We start from the raw sequence: 18,152 nt of genomic DNA, 5'->3' as shown, positions 1-18,152 counted from the left end.
ATGTAAACCTCTTGTCCATACACACCCTAGTGACGCATTAACCTGAGCTTAGGCTAAAAATTTCAAAATCAGTAACGTTTCTCTGACTATAGCAATGTATCCAGGCAGCATTCATGTGGAAGCTGAATAATGCATCCCATGATGATCACTGACTTATTTTTTTTAGTATCTTAAAACACACCAGTTTCACTTGAGGTTCACTTGCAGGGGCAGGAACAGACAGTAAGTTCACGGCAGCGGTGCACGGCAGTATACAAAAGGAGGAGCAGGCATGGTAATGGTGACAGCCTCTGGGTGGGAAGGTCTTCAAGAGGGGAAAGACGCCCAAAGTGGCAGCAACAGATAACGAGTAAGGAAACAAAGAGGCCAGGCAGTAAAGCGTCAAGAGCACAGATACGCAACAGCAGCTGAGACGCTCACGGAATATGACAGCGAGGGATTTGTTATTGTGTGCGTTGCTGTGCAATACTTCACCCCCGGAGGACGCATATGCAATCTATCCATGGCTCGTGGTGAACTGACCTATGGATGAGAGTCATCCGGAGAAGGGAGGAAGGAACAATACGTCAAATGCGACAGAGGAGAGGGTAAAGTAGAAGAATGCAGAGAAAGGAAAGCAGGAATGATGAAGCAGAAGGTGCAGTTGAATTACTGCACAAGAGTTGAGGGGTACATCTGGAAAGTTAGTAACAGCTGAGCTTGGGAGCAGACGACATGGCAGCATGTGTCTGTGGAGGGTCAATGAAGCACTTTGTTTTGCTCTGAAAGAGGTCTGGATCTGAGTATGTCCTGGCTTTGAAGTTCTTCTCTGCAAAAAAGCCAGCCTCACCAGAGCTGGACACTTGTACATCTGATTATGGTATGCCATGCCTCTTATTTTCTTTGCAACTGGGAAATGATAAATTTCTCATAGAAACCAGGGTCCTCCTCTCTTGGCAACATGAGGAAGTCAACTACAGCACCAGAGCTGCCTTCTAAAGAGAGCACACGGAGAAAGAACTTTGCTGCTTAAGCTTCAACATAGCTGAGTCTCTGATAAAAAAAATGTTGTTGGGGTTTTTTTTCTTCAGTTAACCAAAATACATATAAAAGAGTACTTACGGGTAAGCCATTTTTACCAGGAATGCCCTAAAATAAAACATCTTTGTTAGAAAGGCAAATAAAACATTGTAGCCAAGAAGCAACAAAAGAGAAAAGCGATTAACTATCGCTTGATGTGCCATGCAGTGACAAAATAACAAACCAGAACTGTGACAAACACTGCCTCACAGTGTGATCTGTTTTGCACCTCTGTTTAATGGGACACGTCTTGTACTGATGGTTCAGAATGATGTTAAATGTGAAACATCCAGGGTACGCAGAAGCCACTGAAAGAAGGCATGTGAGTTCTGAAGTCTGGCAGCTTTGACCGTGTTCAAACATAACAGCTGGGAAGGTGGTGCAGCACTGCAGAGGCTGCTTGAAGAGCTCGTAGAATTACTGCTCTAAGAACATGAGCGTGTTGGCACAGCAGTTGTGTGCCCTGTGCTTTGGGGATGATTGTCTGTCATCAGGCCCCTGTATAGCCATTAACACATGCGCAAAGCAGATATGACGCTCCTGAGTTGATTTGGTGGCACTAAAACTCGTCTTGTGGAAGTATAACTGACAACAGTGTGTGAGGCTGTGGAGTTTCACCCTTTATGCACATGCGATGAATGACAATTACCCTTTCTGAAATACATGCATTCTTTCAACAGACAGAAAATACTCACAGGCTGACCATGTTGTCCAAGTTTCCCTGGAGATCCAGGAGGTCCATGACCTTTTTTCTGCACATCTTCTAGCCCTGACCTTCCCGGAGATCCTGTGGACCCATCCTCTTCTTCCTGACCATTCTGGCCCTGGGTAATTATAATGCAAAATATGAAAAATGCATTGCATTACTTTTCCCATTTTTCTCTCTCTTTCCCCCCGCTCTCTTCCCTCTCTCCTAGAACCCCTGCTCTGTTCAATGCAGTCAGAAACCTGTTAGGCACCATACAGACAATATACTCCATTCAGCAAAGGCACTTCATATTAGAGATCATTCACGCAAGCACAAATAAATTGCTTACTGAGCTGGAAAAAATGAGACCTGGTTACCTGGATGCCAGTGGCCACGGTCTTATTTCATATCTGCACAAATCTGCACAGTCTAAATCAATAATGTAGTTTTGAAAAAGACCGGTTTCAGAAACTCAGTCTGTCTGGGACAAAATTGCCAAGTTAAAAAGAGATGTTTAGGAATGCCTTAGCCAAATCCCCTGAGATCTACAACTCTAACACACGAGGATTACATATTCAGCTCATTTAAAAAGGAAAGTGACAGAAGATGAAATGAGGAACCTGATAGCAAAGAGTAAAAATAGACAACAAGCATGAGCAAAAAATTGCTAAGCGTCAGTATTTAGTCAAGAGAGAGTAAGAATAATAAAAAGAATAATTTAAATACACCAGGAACAAGCCCTTTCAGTGGTGAAGCTTTGACACTAATGCATATTTAAATTAAAATCCACTATACAGGACAGAACATTTAAGTCAATTTTCTGTTATATTTTGAAAAAAGCACTAGGACTTATTCACATTTTATAGCAGCAATGAAATATTTTGTGTTCCACTAGTAGCTAATGAAACTAGGAGGGATATAATACAGTAACTACTCAAGCATTTTAAAGTTAGCAGGATGACAGCTTTCAGCAAAGGAGCTGCTAGCTGATTTTTTAAAGACCAAAGCTGCACCCGGGAAGGTTTAGGCTGGACATGAGGAAGCATTTCTTTTCTGAGACGCTGGTCAAACCCTAGAACAGGTTTACTAGAGAGGTGGCTGATGCCCCAAGCCTGTCAGTGTTTGAGAGGCATTTGGACAATGCTCTTAACAACATGCTTTAACTTGGTCAGCCTTGAATTGGTCGGGCAGTTGGATTCGATGATGCTTGTAGGTCCCTTCCAACTGCAATAGTTCAGTTCAGTTCTGTTCTATTCTATTCTATCCTATTCTATTCTATTCTATTCTATTCTATTCTATTCTATTCTATTCTATTCTATTCTATTCTATTCTATTCTATTTTAAAATCAAAGTGTAAATGTAATGAATGCTAAATCAGCATGGTTTTGTCTGACACACAGGTCGCAATTTTCTTTGTTATATGTGCTTGATGACAGTAACACTGTTTATCTGACTTTAGCAAATTTTCCTGAGGGGCATTTGTCTGAGTGCTATACAACATTGAAAAAATAATGCCGTGCCCAATCAGTATAATACATATTAATTGGATTACAAATTGCGTAACTTGTACAATGATAAAATTACAGAAGATAGGCCCACCTCTACTATGTACTCACAAAGACTAGTTTTCAATGCAGTAACAATTTTTTTATTATTATTTTCTAAAAGGTTGTTCGTTAGCATAATGTGTAGCCATTTTGGGTATCTCTGTGGTGAAAAGGACGAGGAAATATGAATAAACTCAAGAAAAAAATTGTAAAGATAAGTAAGTAGCAAAACTGCTTGTCACAATAGATTTAAGCTTTTTGTGTCACACTACTTAAACGAAGACTGGATTTTTATTTAAGAAAAATAGCTCAAAACTGGAAAAAAAAAAAAGAGATCGTAAGAAGAATAGTTCATCCTGACATTAAAATTGCTGCTTTTAAAAAATGTGAATACAGACATGAAAATGGCAGAGGAATCATATTTGGAAGTCCTCCAACAAATATTAAAGCCATTTCTATGTCAGCTCAAATGGATGGTCCTTAACCTAATGGTTCACCATTTTTTATAATTTACCACAATAAACACAGAAACAGCAGAAGATCCTGTAAGGAGCAGCTTGAACACTTGAACAAAACACACAAGGTAGAACTTCAGTTCTGTGTTTCTTGACGCTGGCTGTTTTCTGGCAAACAGAAGCGGTCATAACCCACTGGAGTTTCAAGCAATACAAAGAATGGACTTTTGGCACAGAAGTCACGAAAGCAAGAGGAAGGAAAGGTGGTTATTTAATTTCTGCTTAGAAAAATCTGTGGTGTCTGTTGGATCAGGAATGTTAATGAACGAAAAAGGTACTGCTAGCTGATTATTTTGAAATATGGCGACAAGTAGGGCAAGTATTTGAGCAGCTGGAGCCCTCCCACTCACCAGATTCCAAAGGAGGGGTGTACATCATTTCAATTTGCAGAATCACACAGGTTACGCGTTACCTTACAAACGCAATAGGCACAGCACCTTTCAAAGCCCAGTATCGCGCCAGAGAGAGTGACTTGCTACATATGGCATAGCCACTCTCTTTGGGGTTTCTGGTGCCTGCAGTCACATAGGCTGGAGTACTCTCTATTTAGGAGTTAAAAGGGCTGCCGTTTTTCTTAGCACTGTGTGAACCTCGAAGTAGCAACAGGCTACCTTGCATTTTCCCTTCATTTCCTTGTCTAGGAGCCAGGCCCACAGGAGTCTACCCAAAAGGGATTTCTGATTTTATAAGTGATTTGACAAAAAGTGATATTGAAGATGTGACTAGTCTCAATTATATGCATGTAATTTACAGTTATTCCTGGTCATGGCAGAATGGAATTGCCAATTAAATTACGGCCCATCTTTGTCAGAGTTTCCTCTGTTCGGTAGCGGACAACTCACTTGGTGGTAGCACGCATGCTTTCTAAAATCTCCTTTTCCATTAGGAAGGATCCTGAAAGGAATTCCTGCTTGTACGCCTACAACAAGACGGCCTGACCAGGACTTTTGGAAGGCATCTCTGACAGGTGAAATATGTCCAGTTATTGCCTCTTCTAGAATATTTCTAAAAAATGTGCTGGCAGCCTAGAGAAAAGCTAGGCATGTCTGTCAACAGCCATGTAACTGCTCTGACACAGATATGAGTAATACAAGGACCCCAAAAGGTTGTTCAGCCTTAATATTTTATTAGTCAAAGCATCTCTTTATTGTGAGAGCCAGGAAACCTGCTGGCTACTTTTTAAATGGATTTTTCATCTCTGGGTGTTAACGTACGCAGCTGTCCGGAGGCAGCGTATACTGCTTACTTAAAGAAATAAGTAGGAGTTGCAAGACACTTTTCCAGTGCAATCCATGCAGTCATTCCCTTGTCAAGAAACGGAATATAGGATCAACCTCTTGGGTGGTAATTCAAGATTTGGTTTATAAAAGAATAATTTGCAGAAACTACAATTTTTCAGAGTAGTCTGTGGGCAACCAAGGAAAGCCAGCGATACACATTTTAGGCATAGATTCCTGCAGACTCTAGTGCATTTAGTGTTAGTCTTCTGTTTGGATCGCCTGATAATGAATCACTGTGATAATGAGGTACTTCTTTGCACTTGGTACTTCACACAGAAGCATTTGGTGAGCACCCAAAGGGTGTAATTTTAAATCCGTTTGCATACCATACTTCTGAGGAGGAAGCAGGAATTTCACCTGCAAGGCAGTTACCGTAAGACCAAGATGCCTGCTTTTAGGTAATAAAAAATGTGGGCTTTTATAGTGAGGATTTAAGTTATCTTCTTTGTTTCTCACTTTCTTAAGTGCAAAACAGAAACAGGCAAAACTGAAAGAATAAATTCATTTTGTTAGTCAAAAATCTCAAGCCCATTTAAATGGTTATGGATCCAAACTTCTGCATGGTGTCAGTGCTTTTCAGTCTGATGTTATGAGAGGACGTTTAAGAATTTAAAAAGTAGGCGTTTCTGTTTCAGCATGCTGCTAAGATGGAATAGATAAAGGTACCAATTCAGAAAAGCGCCTAAAATTCGTATGTTTTCCTGCTCTTGGGAGAAAAAGATTAGGCATATGATAAACCCATTGTACAGACCTCCTCTCTGCTTACTCCTGGCAAAACACTAGCACCAGAGCCATTTTCTTCTCTTAAGATTTCCTGCGTGGCAGTGGTAGACTCACTGTTGTCTTGTCCACTTTCCGTGACAGCTGAATCTGAAATAAAATAATCACTTGTTAATGAGAGACGAGCAAAACGAAACCTGCCCAGAGGTATTTATCAGAACACAAATGCTGCAAGTTGTATGAAAAAATAAGTTATTTAGCTTATGACCAAAATACATTCCAAAGATTAATATTAGTCATTTCATAACTCTGAAAATTTTAAAAGGAAAGGAAAAAAAAGAAAAAAGTGAGACTAAAATTATAAAACAAATGTTTATTTTAAGGAAAAAGACTGTATTGCATGATCTTTTGCCTCAAGCTCTAGTCTAGTGGTTGCCTGTTTTTCATCTATGTAACAAAAAATAAGAGGTATGTATAAAAGGTGCTATCTGAAGTATGTATAAATTTAAATAGGAACATTGTCTTTGGCCTTATTAAGATAACTAATTTTACTTTTTGTTTTCTAGGGCTGTACTGAAATTGTCTTACTAGTGGAAGACTAGATTCCTCAGTGCATCATGCCCTGCTCTTATCACTTTGCTGCCTACACTTACAACCATTACACCCCATTGGTGCCCTAGGCAGATTCACATCCTTTGCAGGGAATGCAAGTAGGATATAGTTGTTTGTTCAGTGGTGATATTCAGTTTTACGTGAATGGCCGTGCTTCACTATAATGGAAGGTCATCAAATTAAATACTCATCTTAAATTCCTTTTAAAGGAGCCAAATGGCTTTAGAGCCAGTAGCACTATTTGTAGAGGTATCTCTCAAGAAGTGCCATGTTTCACCCTGACCTGACACAGGATTGTTCTCCTTTCCTTCCCTGTGCCTAACACTTGCAATTTACTGCAGTGTTGTGGAGCACCACAGCAGCAGCTCATTCATTTTATTCAGCTTATTCATTTTATCCAATTTATTTTTTTTCTTTTTCATTTTAAAATATAAACCATAGTTCTGTAACTGAAACTTCCTCACTATAGAAAGGTAAATCTATTCTCTGCATGTTTAACAACAATGACTGAGATAAGCACCTATTAGAGGTGACATTGAGGTGCTGGAGTGTGTCCAGAGAAGGGCAACAAAGCTGGTGAGGGGTCTGGAGAACAAGTCTTACAAGGAGCAGCTGAGGCAACTGGTATTGTTTAGCCTGGGGAAAAGGAGGCTGAGGGGAGACCTTATCGTTCTCTACAACTACCTGAAAAGAAGTCATAGCAAGGTGGGGCTCAGTCTCTTCTTGCAAGTAGGAAGTGATAGGACAAGAGGAAATGGCCTCAAGTTGCACCAGGGAAGGTTTAGACTGGATATTAGGAAAAATTTCTTCACTGAAAATTTTATCAAACATTGGAATGGGCTGCCCAGGGAAGTGGTGGAATCACCATCCCTGGAGGTATTTTTTAAATGACGTGGTGCCTGGGGACATGGTTTAGTGGTGGTTTTGGCAGTGTCAAGTTAATGGTTGGACTCAATGATCTTAAAGGTCCCTTCGAGCCTAGATGATTCTATGATTCTGATTCTATGATATGGAGTGAAAAATGAGAGATATGTTGGACAGTGGCTGTCGTTGCTACCACTTACCTTTGCTGCTGTTAGCAAACTGCTAACTGCAGTTTCAGAGACCTGCAGTTTCAGTGACCAAATGTTTGATGCACCAATTCTTTTCTAACACACAGGATGTCCAAAACCATAGGATTTTCTATTCCTGACACTGCTCAAAATATGACAATGGCTTTTCATACACAGGGAAATGATGGACTCAGACCTAGGGAACATAAATGACCACCCCCTCCACACCTAGGGAACATAAATGACCACCCCCTCCACCCCCCAACCAAATAAAAAAAGAGGCAGTGCCTTGTTCTTTAAGTTTAGCTGCTCCAGAGATTTCTTCTGATCTGTGATTTCCAGAGAAATCATTTTCTTCCAAATAAGACAATATAGCTGGGGGGGCTTCCACTGGCTCAGCCAAGGTATCTTCAGGCTAAAAAACCCATAAAACCCAAAAGAACTGTTTAGAGAAAAAACTTATTGCATATTTTAAAGCATGAATCAGTAGATTACCTTTCTCAATGCACAGTGATCAGAACTATCACATTTATGAAGCAAAACAGAAATCCAGATCTTTCCCACTTAATATCTTGCCAGTGTCTGTCCTTACTCTCATGCTGCCCTTAGAAACATTAACTGTCATTGCTGTCATAAAAACTGACATTTATTTGTGGCCAATATATACATCCTCTTCTGTTTACAAGCTTTTAATTTATTTCGCCTTCTATTTAATTTTCCTCTTTAGAGTACACATCTAATTTCTGCTTATCAGCACATCACACTAATTTAGTCTAGCTCTTGAGAAAAACTAACACAATACCTTTGAACTCCATCCCTTCAAACCAAGTGGTGTACACGTGACAAACCCATAAAGAGGGAGAAAACCACAAGGACTGTAAAGTTATCACTGCAAGTTTAAAAGCCTAGAGCTGGCTGGTACCCATCCTTCTCCGTTCCGGCTGTCGGTGGGCAAAAGGTGGCCATTTCGATAACCTGGTATCAGATGCATGCAGGAATCGAAAGAGCCTACTCCCTACTGTAATTGGAGACCTGGAGAAGTGCTGTCTCAGTGTAGCAAGGAGATTACCAATGCAAACATGCATTTGCAGTTTAAATAAAATTTAAAAGCTATTATGTTGCCATGGTAACCTGGAGCAGACTTAATGGGCCAAGCATCCTGGTCTTGAACCAGGTTAAGATGTGCAAAATGGCACAAAAGGGCTCGCTGAAATAGTACCTGAGTTGTCAGCAAAAGGAAGAGAGGTAACATCACTGGAATGATTTTTATCCCACTGGTTTTGTATCCTAATAATTGAGGAAAAGCTTCAATGTACTTCTTGTTATTAAGAAATACATTGAAAATAGGCTTTAGGTCTCCATTTAAAGGGGAAAGGAAATTTTCCACAGCGGGCCAGATCTGATCCCCCTCTATCTGACAAAGGTAGTTTCATTTGATTTCAGTTCTATTTACTCCACTTGAGAAAGAAACAAATGCGTGTTTCCTCTCTCTTATTTCTCTTACAACTATATACCTTGTTCTTGACATTCTGTGTAGGAATATGTCAATTAATCTTAAAGACCAATAAACCTTTGTATGCAGCCTGTTTATCTGAACCGTAGTAAACTTACAATGTTAAGCTAGTCATGTACTACAGGGTTTTGTGTTTTAAAATTCTTAATAAGATTGGGTCTTGGCTACTTTGAGAAAGGAGTAACAACTTTTCCCTTTAAATGCAATGTCTGGTGACTTCCCTCTTCTGATGCAGAGTAACAAATACTTCAGATGAGCAGCAGAAAATAATTCACACAATTCACAATGTGCTCAATTGTACAGTCTATAAAGCATTCCTGATATTCATTTCTCACTGGGAAGAAAAATAAAGCAATAGTAGGACAAAGATTTAAATGTTCCTTTTTGAGAAATAATTTAAAAAGCTATGGAATGGAAAAAAACCCACCCAACATATAGTATTAGTAAATGTCCCAAATCTAACTCTCTGCCCTAGAAAATAATGGGAGAAATAAAGACACTAACTTGAAGATAGTAGAAAAACAACTCAAACCTCACACTACGCTCATAAGAATGTAAACTTGACAGATAATAATGATCACCTGCCTAATAGATAGGATAATGAAAAAAGTACATTGGTAATTTACCAAAGGGATTGGAAAAGGAAAACAACAAAATCTCTTGAAATAATCCCAGTTAGTTTAGACATGAAGACATATCTGTGGAATAAAGAAGTGATCAACAAAGTTTAGTGATCAACATCAGCCAATGGAGTTGAAAGGACTTGTCTAGCGAAAGAATGGAAGGGTGGGTATTCTCTACTTGTCCACAGGTACTCCATGTGCAGAGAGACAATGGGAAAATGGGTCAGGAGATTAGAGGTGGGCGTTTTAACAGCTTTCCCTGCCTCATAGAAATTAAAGCGGCTGTCACTGCATGTGGACTGCCCACAGCAGTCTTCCTTACAGAGCTATATTAGTACATTTGTATATATACGGAGCAGTATTTGTGTAGCTGATCAGAAGTCAGCGAAGCTCTGAGAAGCACTAAGTCCTCTTGCTTTCCCATCTGCAGCTCCTAATGAATAGAAGAGGAGAGGACAGAGAGGACAGCCAGCTACAGTCTAGCTCCTGCAGGGGATTGAACTCAGAAGAACTACCTAAAAAGAGAGCTATTAAAGGTTATTCCTGGCTCTGTGCATAAAACCAGATTCATCTCAAAACTTTCCCCCAGAAGAGAATGCTTCTTGGGAAACTCACAGATATTATTTTCTCCAGATTTTCTGCCCACTGGTGGGAAGGAAAAGACTTTTTGTGCCACCTAGACCATCTCCTTGTAATTTAGGCTGCTGCTTTGACAGTTCTTAGCACCCATAGGTGCACCCCAATTCAGACACTGAGGGCTTTCCTCCCTCAGGAAAGGTCCAGAATTCACAGAAAACCCTCAGTAACAGGAGAGAGGTCTGATGTGCATGCAGCAAGAGCTGGGATCTTAATCACTTCCTTTGAGGTGATAGCAGGAAGAGATATTCCGTAGTCCAATCTACATCCTCTGTTTCTTCATTAAATTTTGGGGGGTTTTTTATGTATGCCTTCTATCAACACTTGTTTTAGCATTCCTTAGCTGGGAACACAATGGCTTCCACATTTTCTGGGAGACAAATAAGCAGCCTAAGAACTAAGAGCTTAGCCTGTACCCATGATTTTCAAGGAACACGGTGGGCACCACATTGCCCGGTTTGTTAAGAAATAGGTAGGGTTTCACTGAAGGATTCACACTGTTGAGGACAAGCCTTCATTCTGGGCCTCTGTAAGAGCCTATCAGGTCTTCCCAGGGTCTCTGGTCTCTGATCTCGGTCTTTTGTGTTCAGGATGATGTTCAGAATGTAAGAATGGAATTTCTTGAATGTAACCTCTGCCACCACAGGCACAACAGCAAGGTAAAGCTTGTGTAAATGTGACTTAGGAATTAATTACTCCTTTGGGAAAGAGCAACTTCACTGTAACTTTAGACTCAATTCTTTTGTGTTAATGATACATTTTCTTTGGTATTCTGTCCAGTCTATGTCCAACCACAGGGGACTTGAAAAGACGTAGAGAAAAAATGGCCCCCAACCCATGTCACTGCATCACGAGTCACACAGGTTACATGGACACATGGAAGAAATTTTAGTTGGGAGGAACTTCTCGAGGTCACGTAAGTAGACCACTCATGTAAGTAGATCAGCTCAGCCATGACTTTGTCTAACCAAATCTTGAAAAATTCTAAGGATGGAGATTTGATATCTTCTTTGGATGAAATGTTCCAGTAATGCACTATTATCCTATTAAAGGGTGTTTTCCTGAAATACAACTTGAACCTCCCTAGCTACAACTTGCAACTTTTGTTGTCTGTCACCACGAGACAAATCTGTTTCTATGCTTGTTTGAGTCAATATGTATAAAAGTGTGTGTGTCACTTCTGTAAAGACCACAGATTAAATAATGAGGGACTAGGTTATTGAAAGGTAAAATCTGTTAGTAGATTTTATATTTATCTCTGAATTAAGAAACAATGACAAAGACAGAATACTGAATACTAATACGCAATACAGAGCATACTTTATAATCCCCATAAAAAGAATTTAGAACTTTTTACATTTCTTGCAATCAGTGTGTGCATAATAAAAAAAAACAGTTTAAAAATGGCAAAACTCATTTGGAACATTTACTCTCAGATTATTACATTTACTCTAAAGCCAAAAGAGCAATCCACATCACTACAGGCTGTCCAGCCTTACCTTGATCTCTGGGAAAATCATGAGGCAGGTCCTGTTGGAACATGTTTTAGGACATATGAAGGAGAAGACAGTAGCTAGGAACTGTCAGCATGGATCTACCAAGGGTAAATCATGCCTGACCAACTTGATTGCCTTATGTGATAAAATGACTGTATGTGTGGATGAGGAAAAAGCAGTGGGTGTCATCCATTTTGATTTTAGCAAGGTTTCAACACTGTCTTCTGTGATATTCTTGCATCCAAGCTAGGACACTACAGTCTGGATGGGAGTGCAACAAGATGGGTAAAAAATAGTTGGATGATTGAACTCAGAGCATAGTGTTTAATGGGACATACTCAGGGTCCATCCTGGGATCTGTTCTGTTTAACATCTTTGCCAATGACCTGAGAAGGCAGCAGAGTGCTTGCTTGCTCATAAAGTTTGCAGATAATCCCAAAGTGGGAGTTGGAGGTGCACCAATCAATATGCTCAAGTGCAGGTCTGCAATCCAGAAGGACCTGGACAGGCTGGAGGAATATGCCAACATGAACCTTATGAAACTCAGCAAGGACAAATGCAAAGTCCTTCACCTGGGAACAAAGAACCCCTTGCAATGATGCAGGCTGGGCACAGACAAACCGGGAAGCAGCTCTGCAGAGAAGGACCTGTGGATCTTGGTGGGCAGCAAGCTGAATATGAACCAAGAAGCATGCCCTGGCAGCAAAGAAACCCATGTTAACTCTGGCTACATGCTAGTAGGTCTAGGGAAGTGATTATCCCCGTTTATTCAGCACTTGTTAGACAACATCTAGAACATTGTGCCTGTTTTTTTCCCCTGTTACAAGACAGATATCAGTGATCTGAGTTCAGCAGATAGCTTACGAGACAGACAAAGGCTGGAGCACTTGTCCTGGGAAGAAAGGCTGAAGGAGCTGTTCTTCTGAAGCCTGGAGAAGAGAAGGCTTATGGGAGACCTAGTGGCAGCCTACCAATAACCGCACAGGGTTCATCAATCATACGGAGCTAGGCCCTTCACAGTGGTGCTTGGCAGTAGGAAAAGTGACAATGGGCAGTAAGTTGAAACAAGAGAGGTTCTGATTGGATATAAGGAGAAACATTTTCACCAATTCACCAATTCAAAGACCTGCATTGGAACTGGCTGTACAGTGAGGTTGTTGCAGTCTACATCCTCAGATGTTCCCAAGAACAGACTGGAAAAAGCTCTGAAAGGTGTGATCTGACCTGACTGATAATCCCATTTTGAGCAGGAGGTTGGACTAGATGACCTTCCTTGCAATCTGAAATATTCTATGATCCTTGATTGTATTTTTGTGACTGTTAGTTCATAAAGATATAAAGTTAATGAAACAAAACCGATAGTATTGTTCCTGGAAAAAAAATCACACAAATCCAGTGCTGTAACATACATGAAATGGCTTGAACACTCATGAACCAGTAATGAAAATTGTTCCCTACTTTTCCTTTCTGGCAATGTGTTTCCAACATGCAGAGTGGTTCAGGCTATATTTTTCTGAAGAAACCTGTAGGTAAGACGGGCCAGGGATAGTTTTTGGTTGGATAATCAATTAGCAGGGAATCCACAGAAAAATTCTTTATGAGGAGGCACCTCTTCTTTCTACACATGTTAAACATGCCTTTTTTGCTGATTCACTGAGGTCTTTTAAGCTGATTCACAAGGCCCATTAAGTGGAAACATGCTGAAATAATGCAAAGAATGCTACCCATTCCTACTGCACAGTACTGAACTACTTAGCAGAAAAATACAAACTAGAATATGCACCGTCAACATTGCTAAGTGTCTTTATTCAGAGATTGCATTTTCAAGAATGACCTTTGACTTGTTTTATTCCAGCTCAGCATAGCAATTTACTTCAAAGTGCTGAAAGTTTGTTCAGCTATTTTTCAGAGTAGGAGATAAATAGAAACTTTCTCTGAAACATCTGTCAGGGACTGTACTGATGTTCTCTGTCTCATGCTTGATATTTCTAAAGAATAAACCCATTAGAACTCCATGGGCAGTCACTCTGAAAGGCATACAAATACCATGAGTCATTTGTATTTAGACATTTCTAATTTGGCAATAGCATTAAACATTTTGCTACAGAAGACTACATATTTACTGACATGCTGGTACGGCCTTTTGAAGTTCCCAGGCATTTTAGAAAAAAATACCTATGTGATCCAAGGAAATACTTTCACATTATGTTCTTGCATTTTGAAAAAAATAGTCATTTACTTGCCTTTCAGGCTCATGATTAGTTGACTCAGAAACCTATGACTCAGCCTATAAGTTCTCTGTATGAGCCTATGGCTCTTACAAAGAGTTACTGTAGTAGTAACCGGTGCTGCACACAGACACAATGAAGCTTGTTTCTACCAGTCCAAGAAATGAACAATCTGCCACCAAAAAAGTGTCTGTAGAACAAAAAAGAGCTATGAAAAGGCTTCTGTCTTTCTTGTTGCCTACGGGTGGTAATCTGCCATATATACGTATTTGCTTTGCTAACACTGTGGTGTAGCGCTTCAGAGAAAATTACTTCTGTACTTAAAGCCTGGTTCAGTTTCCCAGACAATCTTAAAAATGTTTTAACAAGAAAATTAAAATAACATCAAAACAGACAATAATTTGTGGAGAAATTAAAATAAAGTGAGTGAAAGTATTAGAGCTGAATGGAAAAATGTTTGCAATGATATAATCATTGATAGAGCAAGTGTGTCTTTGAGAGGTGCATCAGGGAAAGGAATACTTTGCCTCTTCATTTATGACAACCACAACTTCATCATTACCAAATGATAAATTATATGATATACTACTTTTGCTGTGACATTTTTCCTTCTGGGCATTGATTCTAGCTTAATTATGGCATTCCAATTAACTCTAGGCAACTTCTTGGTCTTCTGAAAAAGGTGTGACATTGCTGGCACCCAAGACTGATATATGTTTGGAAAATCAAAGAAAACTGTCACATTTTTACTCCCTGGGAGTGGTATATAGTGATGAACAATAGCTATTACACTTCTAGGTTCCTGTTCATGCAAATCATGGATGTGTTACCAATTTTTTAGCAGTGTGACAAGAACACTTGCTCATTAAAATAGAAATTTTCTACCTTTTGTACTCTGCAACAGTGAATAATATGCTGGTATTATCCAGAGAAATAACATTCTTCTGTGCTGGTTTTGGCTGGGATAGAGTTAATGTTCCTCGTGGTAGCTAGTATGAGGCTATGTTTTGGATTTGTGCTAAAAACAGTGTTGATCATACAGGGAAGTTTTCGTTATTGCTGAGCGGTGCTTTTCTGCTTCTCACACCACCCCACCAGCGAGTAGGCTGGGAGTGCACAAGGAATTGAGAGGCGACACAGCGGGGACAGCTGACCCCAACTGATTGAAGGGATGTTCCATGCCATATGACATCATGGTCAGTATATAAAGCTGGGGGAAAAAGAAAGAAGGGGGGGACACATTTGGACTCATGGAGTTTTTGCCTTCCCAGGCAGCCATTACGCGTGGTGGAGCCCTGTTTTCCTGGAGATGGCTGAACATGGGAAGCAGTGAATGAATTCCTTATTTTGCTTTGCTTGCATGCAGGGCTTTTGCTTTACCTAAGCTCATCCCACGAGTTTTCTGACTTTTACCCTTCCACTTCTTTCCCCCATCCCACTGGGCAAAAGTGAGCAAGCGGCTGTGTAGTGCTTAGTTCCCAGCTGGGCTTAAACCATGACATCCTGCAAAAGGAGGAATAAAAGCCAAAAAATTCTACTATTGTTGTGTGTAATTTTTAACAGTGTAGTAATTACAAAGATTATTAAACAGAAAAAGCAAAATCTAAAAGAATTTATTTTTTTCTGGATAGACTAGAGAAGTTAGACATCCTTCTTGAATCAGCTGCAGTTGTATCCAAATGAGAAAAAGAGAAAGCATAATAAGATTTTGTGGGTTAAATTTTGTGTTGTGTGATGCAAAATGGAGAGGAGTCATCAAGGCACCAGGTGATTTCACTGCTATTTAGAAGAACCCCAGCTGGCTGCAGAAATAAGCAGACAAGAATGTCCCGAAGTTCAGCAAAGTAAAACGCATGTCCTGCATCTGGGGAGGAACTACCCCATGCAGCAGTGCTGGCTGGGGGCCAACTGGCTGGAAAGCAACTTTGCAGGAAAGGATGCTGGTAGACAAGTGGAAGAAGAGACAGCAATGTGCCCTTGTGGCAAAGGTGGCCAGCAGCATCCTGGTCTGCGTAAGGAAGAGTATCACCAGCAGGTTGAGGGAGGTGATCTTTCTGTATTAAGAAATACAGCTGAGACCCTCATGTTGAGTACCGTGACCAGGTTTGGGCTCACCAGGCATATTGGACCAAGTCCATCAAAGGACCATGTAGATCATTAAGGAAGTAGGGCTTTTGACCTATAAGAGGAAGATAAGAGAAGAAAGATAAGAGAGCAAGGACTGACCCATGAAGAGAAGGCTCTGAGCAATCTTACCAATGTGTACAAAATCCTGATAGGAGGGAGTAAAGAAGACAGAGACGGACCTTTCTCAGTAGTAGACAGTGAAGGGAAAAGAGACAATGGACACAAATTAAAATCCAAGAAATTCCATTTCTGCGTCAGAAAAAAACTACACTGGAACAGAGAGGCAGTAGAGTCTCCATCCCGGGAGATATCCAAAACCCACTGGCACTGAGCAACCTGCTCACAGAGCAACCTGCTTGTACTTGACTCTGCTTTGAGAAGGCAGTTGGACAGAATAATCTTCAGAGCTCCCTTTCAAACACAGCTAGTCTGTGGTTCTGTGAAAAACAAGGCAGGCCAAAAAGAGTTTGATGAGCTATATGTAAAAGTCATAAAAATTAACAATAAATTTCTTTTCAAACACATCAAGAGCACAACTAAGTTGTAAAAACAGTGCTCAGAGAATTTTAAGCTATAGCAGAAAAAAAAAAGTTTTTTACATTCATGTTGACCATGGAAGAGTTAAAATTTACTCTGTCTTCCAGTAGACTAACCACCAAATGAGAGCTGCATGTTCAGTTAGCACGTTCAGAAGGGCAAGAAAAAGGTGCAAGCCCTTCACAAAACATCTCATTAAATAAGCAAAGTCACTCTGCAGCAGGAAGCTGAGGATGGTAAAATTCCTGTAGGTTAAAATAAACAAAGCAAGAAATTAAAGGGTGAAAAAGTCAGCTGAGGTCCACTAAACACAAACAGATACACTCCTGGCTGAAGCATTTCCTGATACGGAAATTGTTGCAGAGTGGAAGAGTATTCCTGGTAAGTGTCATATTTATGTTCCTAATCTGTTATTATACTGGTCCCAAAGTACTGGTTGCTGATTGTTGTCAAATGTACAAGATTTTTGATCCAGCACAGTGCAGTCATTCTTATGGATGGGCACACGGTGCTCTCACAGGTGCCTTTGGAAGTTGCCACATATGAAAAACTAGTGACAAAATGCAGACTTTACTATCTAAAAAAGTGATATCAAACCAGAAATGTAAAGCAAATAAATAAAATAAATTTACCCTTATAGGAAGATGAGAAGGTGCAAGGACTTCTTGTGTCTCAGAAATACCTTCATGTTCTTGAATGCTGCCGTTGCCACTGGTGTCCCCTGAAGCCTGTGCAAAACCCAATCATGATAGCAAGTTCATAAAAGTCAGGGGGAAAAAAGCATGATCTCCAAGGAACTGTCTACTTCAATGCAGAAAAAAACTTTTTTAAAATTTTTTTTTAGTTGCTGGAGCCTCAGTGTCATTATGATGTTAACTTATTCCACTACTTAGAGCATTTTATGAAAATGACCCTTCACAAAAATAAAAGTCATAGTTCATTTTCTCAAAGGTGTTATAGACAAAAGAAAATGATGCTTTTTGAAAAATCACAGTTTTAGGGGCCGTGTAGTCAAAAAAGGAGATTCCCACACGAAGATAGTTTTAAGTATGATAGTATGTTCCCAAGAATAAATACTACATTTAGTCTGATAAAAAGCGTCTAAGGCAAATGACTTTGAAATCTCTGAAGCACTGAGGATAGATAAAGAACTGTTTATAAGAATACTCACATAAGGATCATCATCTTCGCAATGATCTTCAGTAGCCCTTGGGTCAGATTTAATTGTCAGATGTTGAATTGAGCCCTACATGAAACAAGAGAAACAGGTCAAGAAAGTAATATTTTAAGTAGCATGTGTAAAGGTGGGGGCGGGGGGGGGGGGGCAGTAAGGGGGGAGGGTGTGTGTATGGAGGGTTGGGAACTAAACAAATCAACAAAAAAATCCAGATTTTATTCTGATTTGCTTGGAAAATGACCTGAAGCAAAAATTTTGTAACAATAAGCCCAGTTTTAAAATGTAAGTATGTTCTTCCATTTTCCTGTTGCAAAATGTAGAAAAAGATAAAGCTGCCAGAAT

The 18,152-nt window shown here is 40.0% G+C and overlaps 1 protein-coding gene across 3 annotated transcripts in view; it reads right to left on the bottom strand.

Moving 5' to 3' along the window:
• The window catches only part of COL15A1 (collagen type XV alpha 1 chain), a 150,456-nt gene that overhangs the window by 81,625 nt on the left and 50,679 nt on the right, over window positions 1-18,152 (bottom strand). For all 3 annotated transcript variants that reach the window (XM_074575712.1, XM_074575711.1, XM_074575713.1), the window contains exons 4-9: window positions 17,805-17,879; window positions 17,266-17,361; window positions 7,762-7,888; window positions 5,841-5,959; window positions 1,755-1,883; window positions 1,102-1,128 (exon numbers count right to left, since the gene is read on the bottom strand). In XM_074575712.1, coding sequence (XP_074431813.1) covers window positions 1,102-1,128; window positions 1,755-1,883; window positions 5,841-5,959; window positions 7,762-7,888; window positions 17,266-17,361; window positions 17,805-17,879 — 573 coding nt within the window. The remainder of the gene's footprint in view (window positions 1-1,101; window positions 1,129-1,754; window positions 1,884-5,840; window positions 5,960-7,761; window positions 7,889-17,265; window positions 17,362-17,804; window positions 17,880-18,152) is intronic.

Source organism: Larus michahellis, chromosome 2 (assembly GCF_964199755.1).
Source record: "Larus michahellis chromosome 2, bLarMic1.1, whole genome shotgun sequence".
In the NCBI taxonomy this organism is placed as follows: Eukaryota; Metazoa; Chordata; class Aves; order Charadriiformes; family Laridae; genus Larus; species Larus michahellis.
Note: the sequence above shows the minus strand (reverse complement) of the source record. Positions and strands in the feature narration are given on the sequence as shown.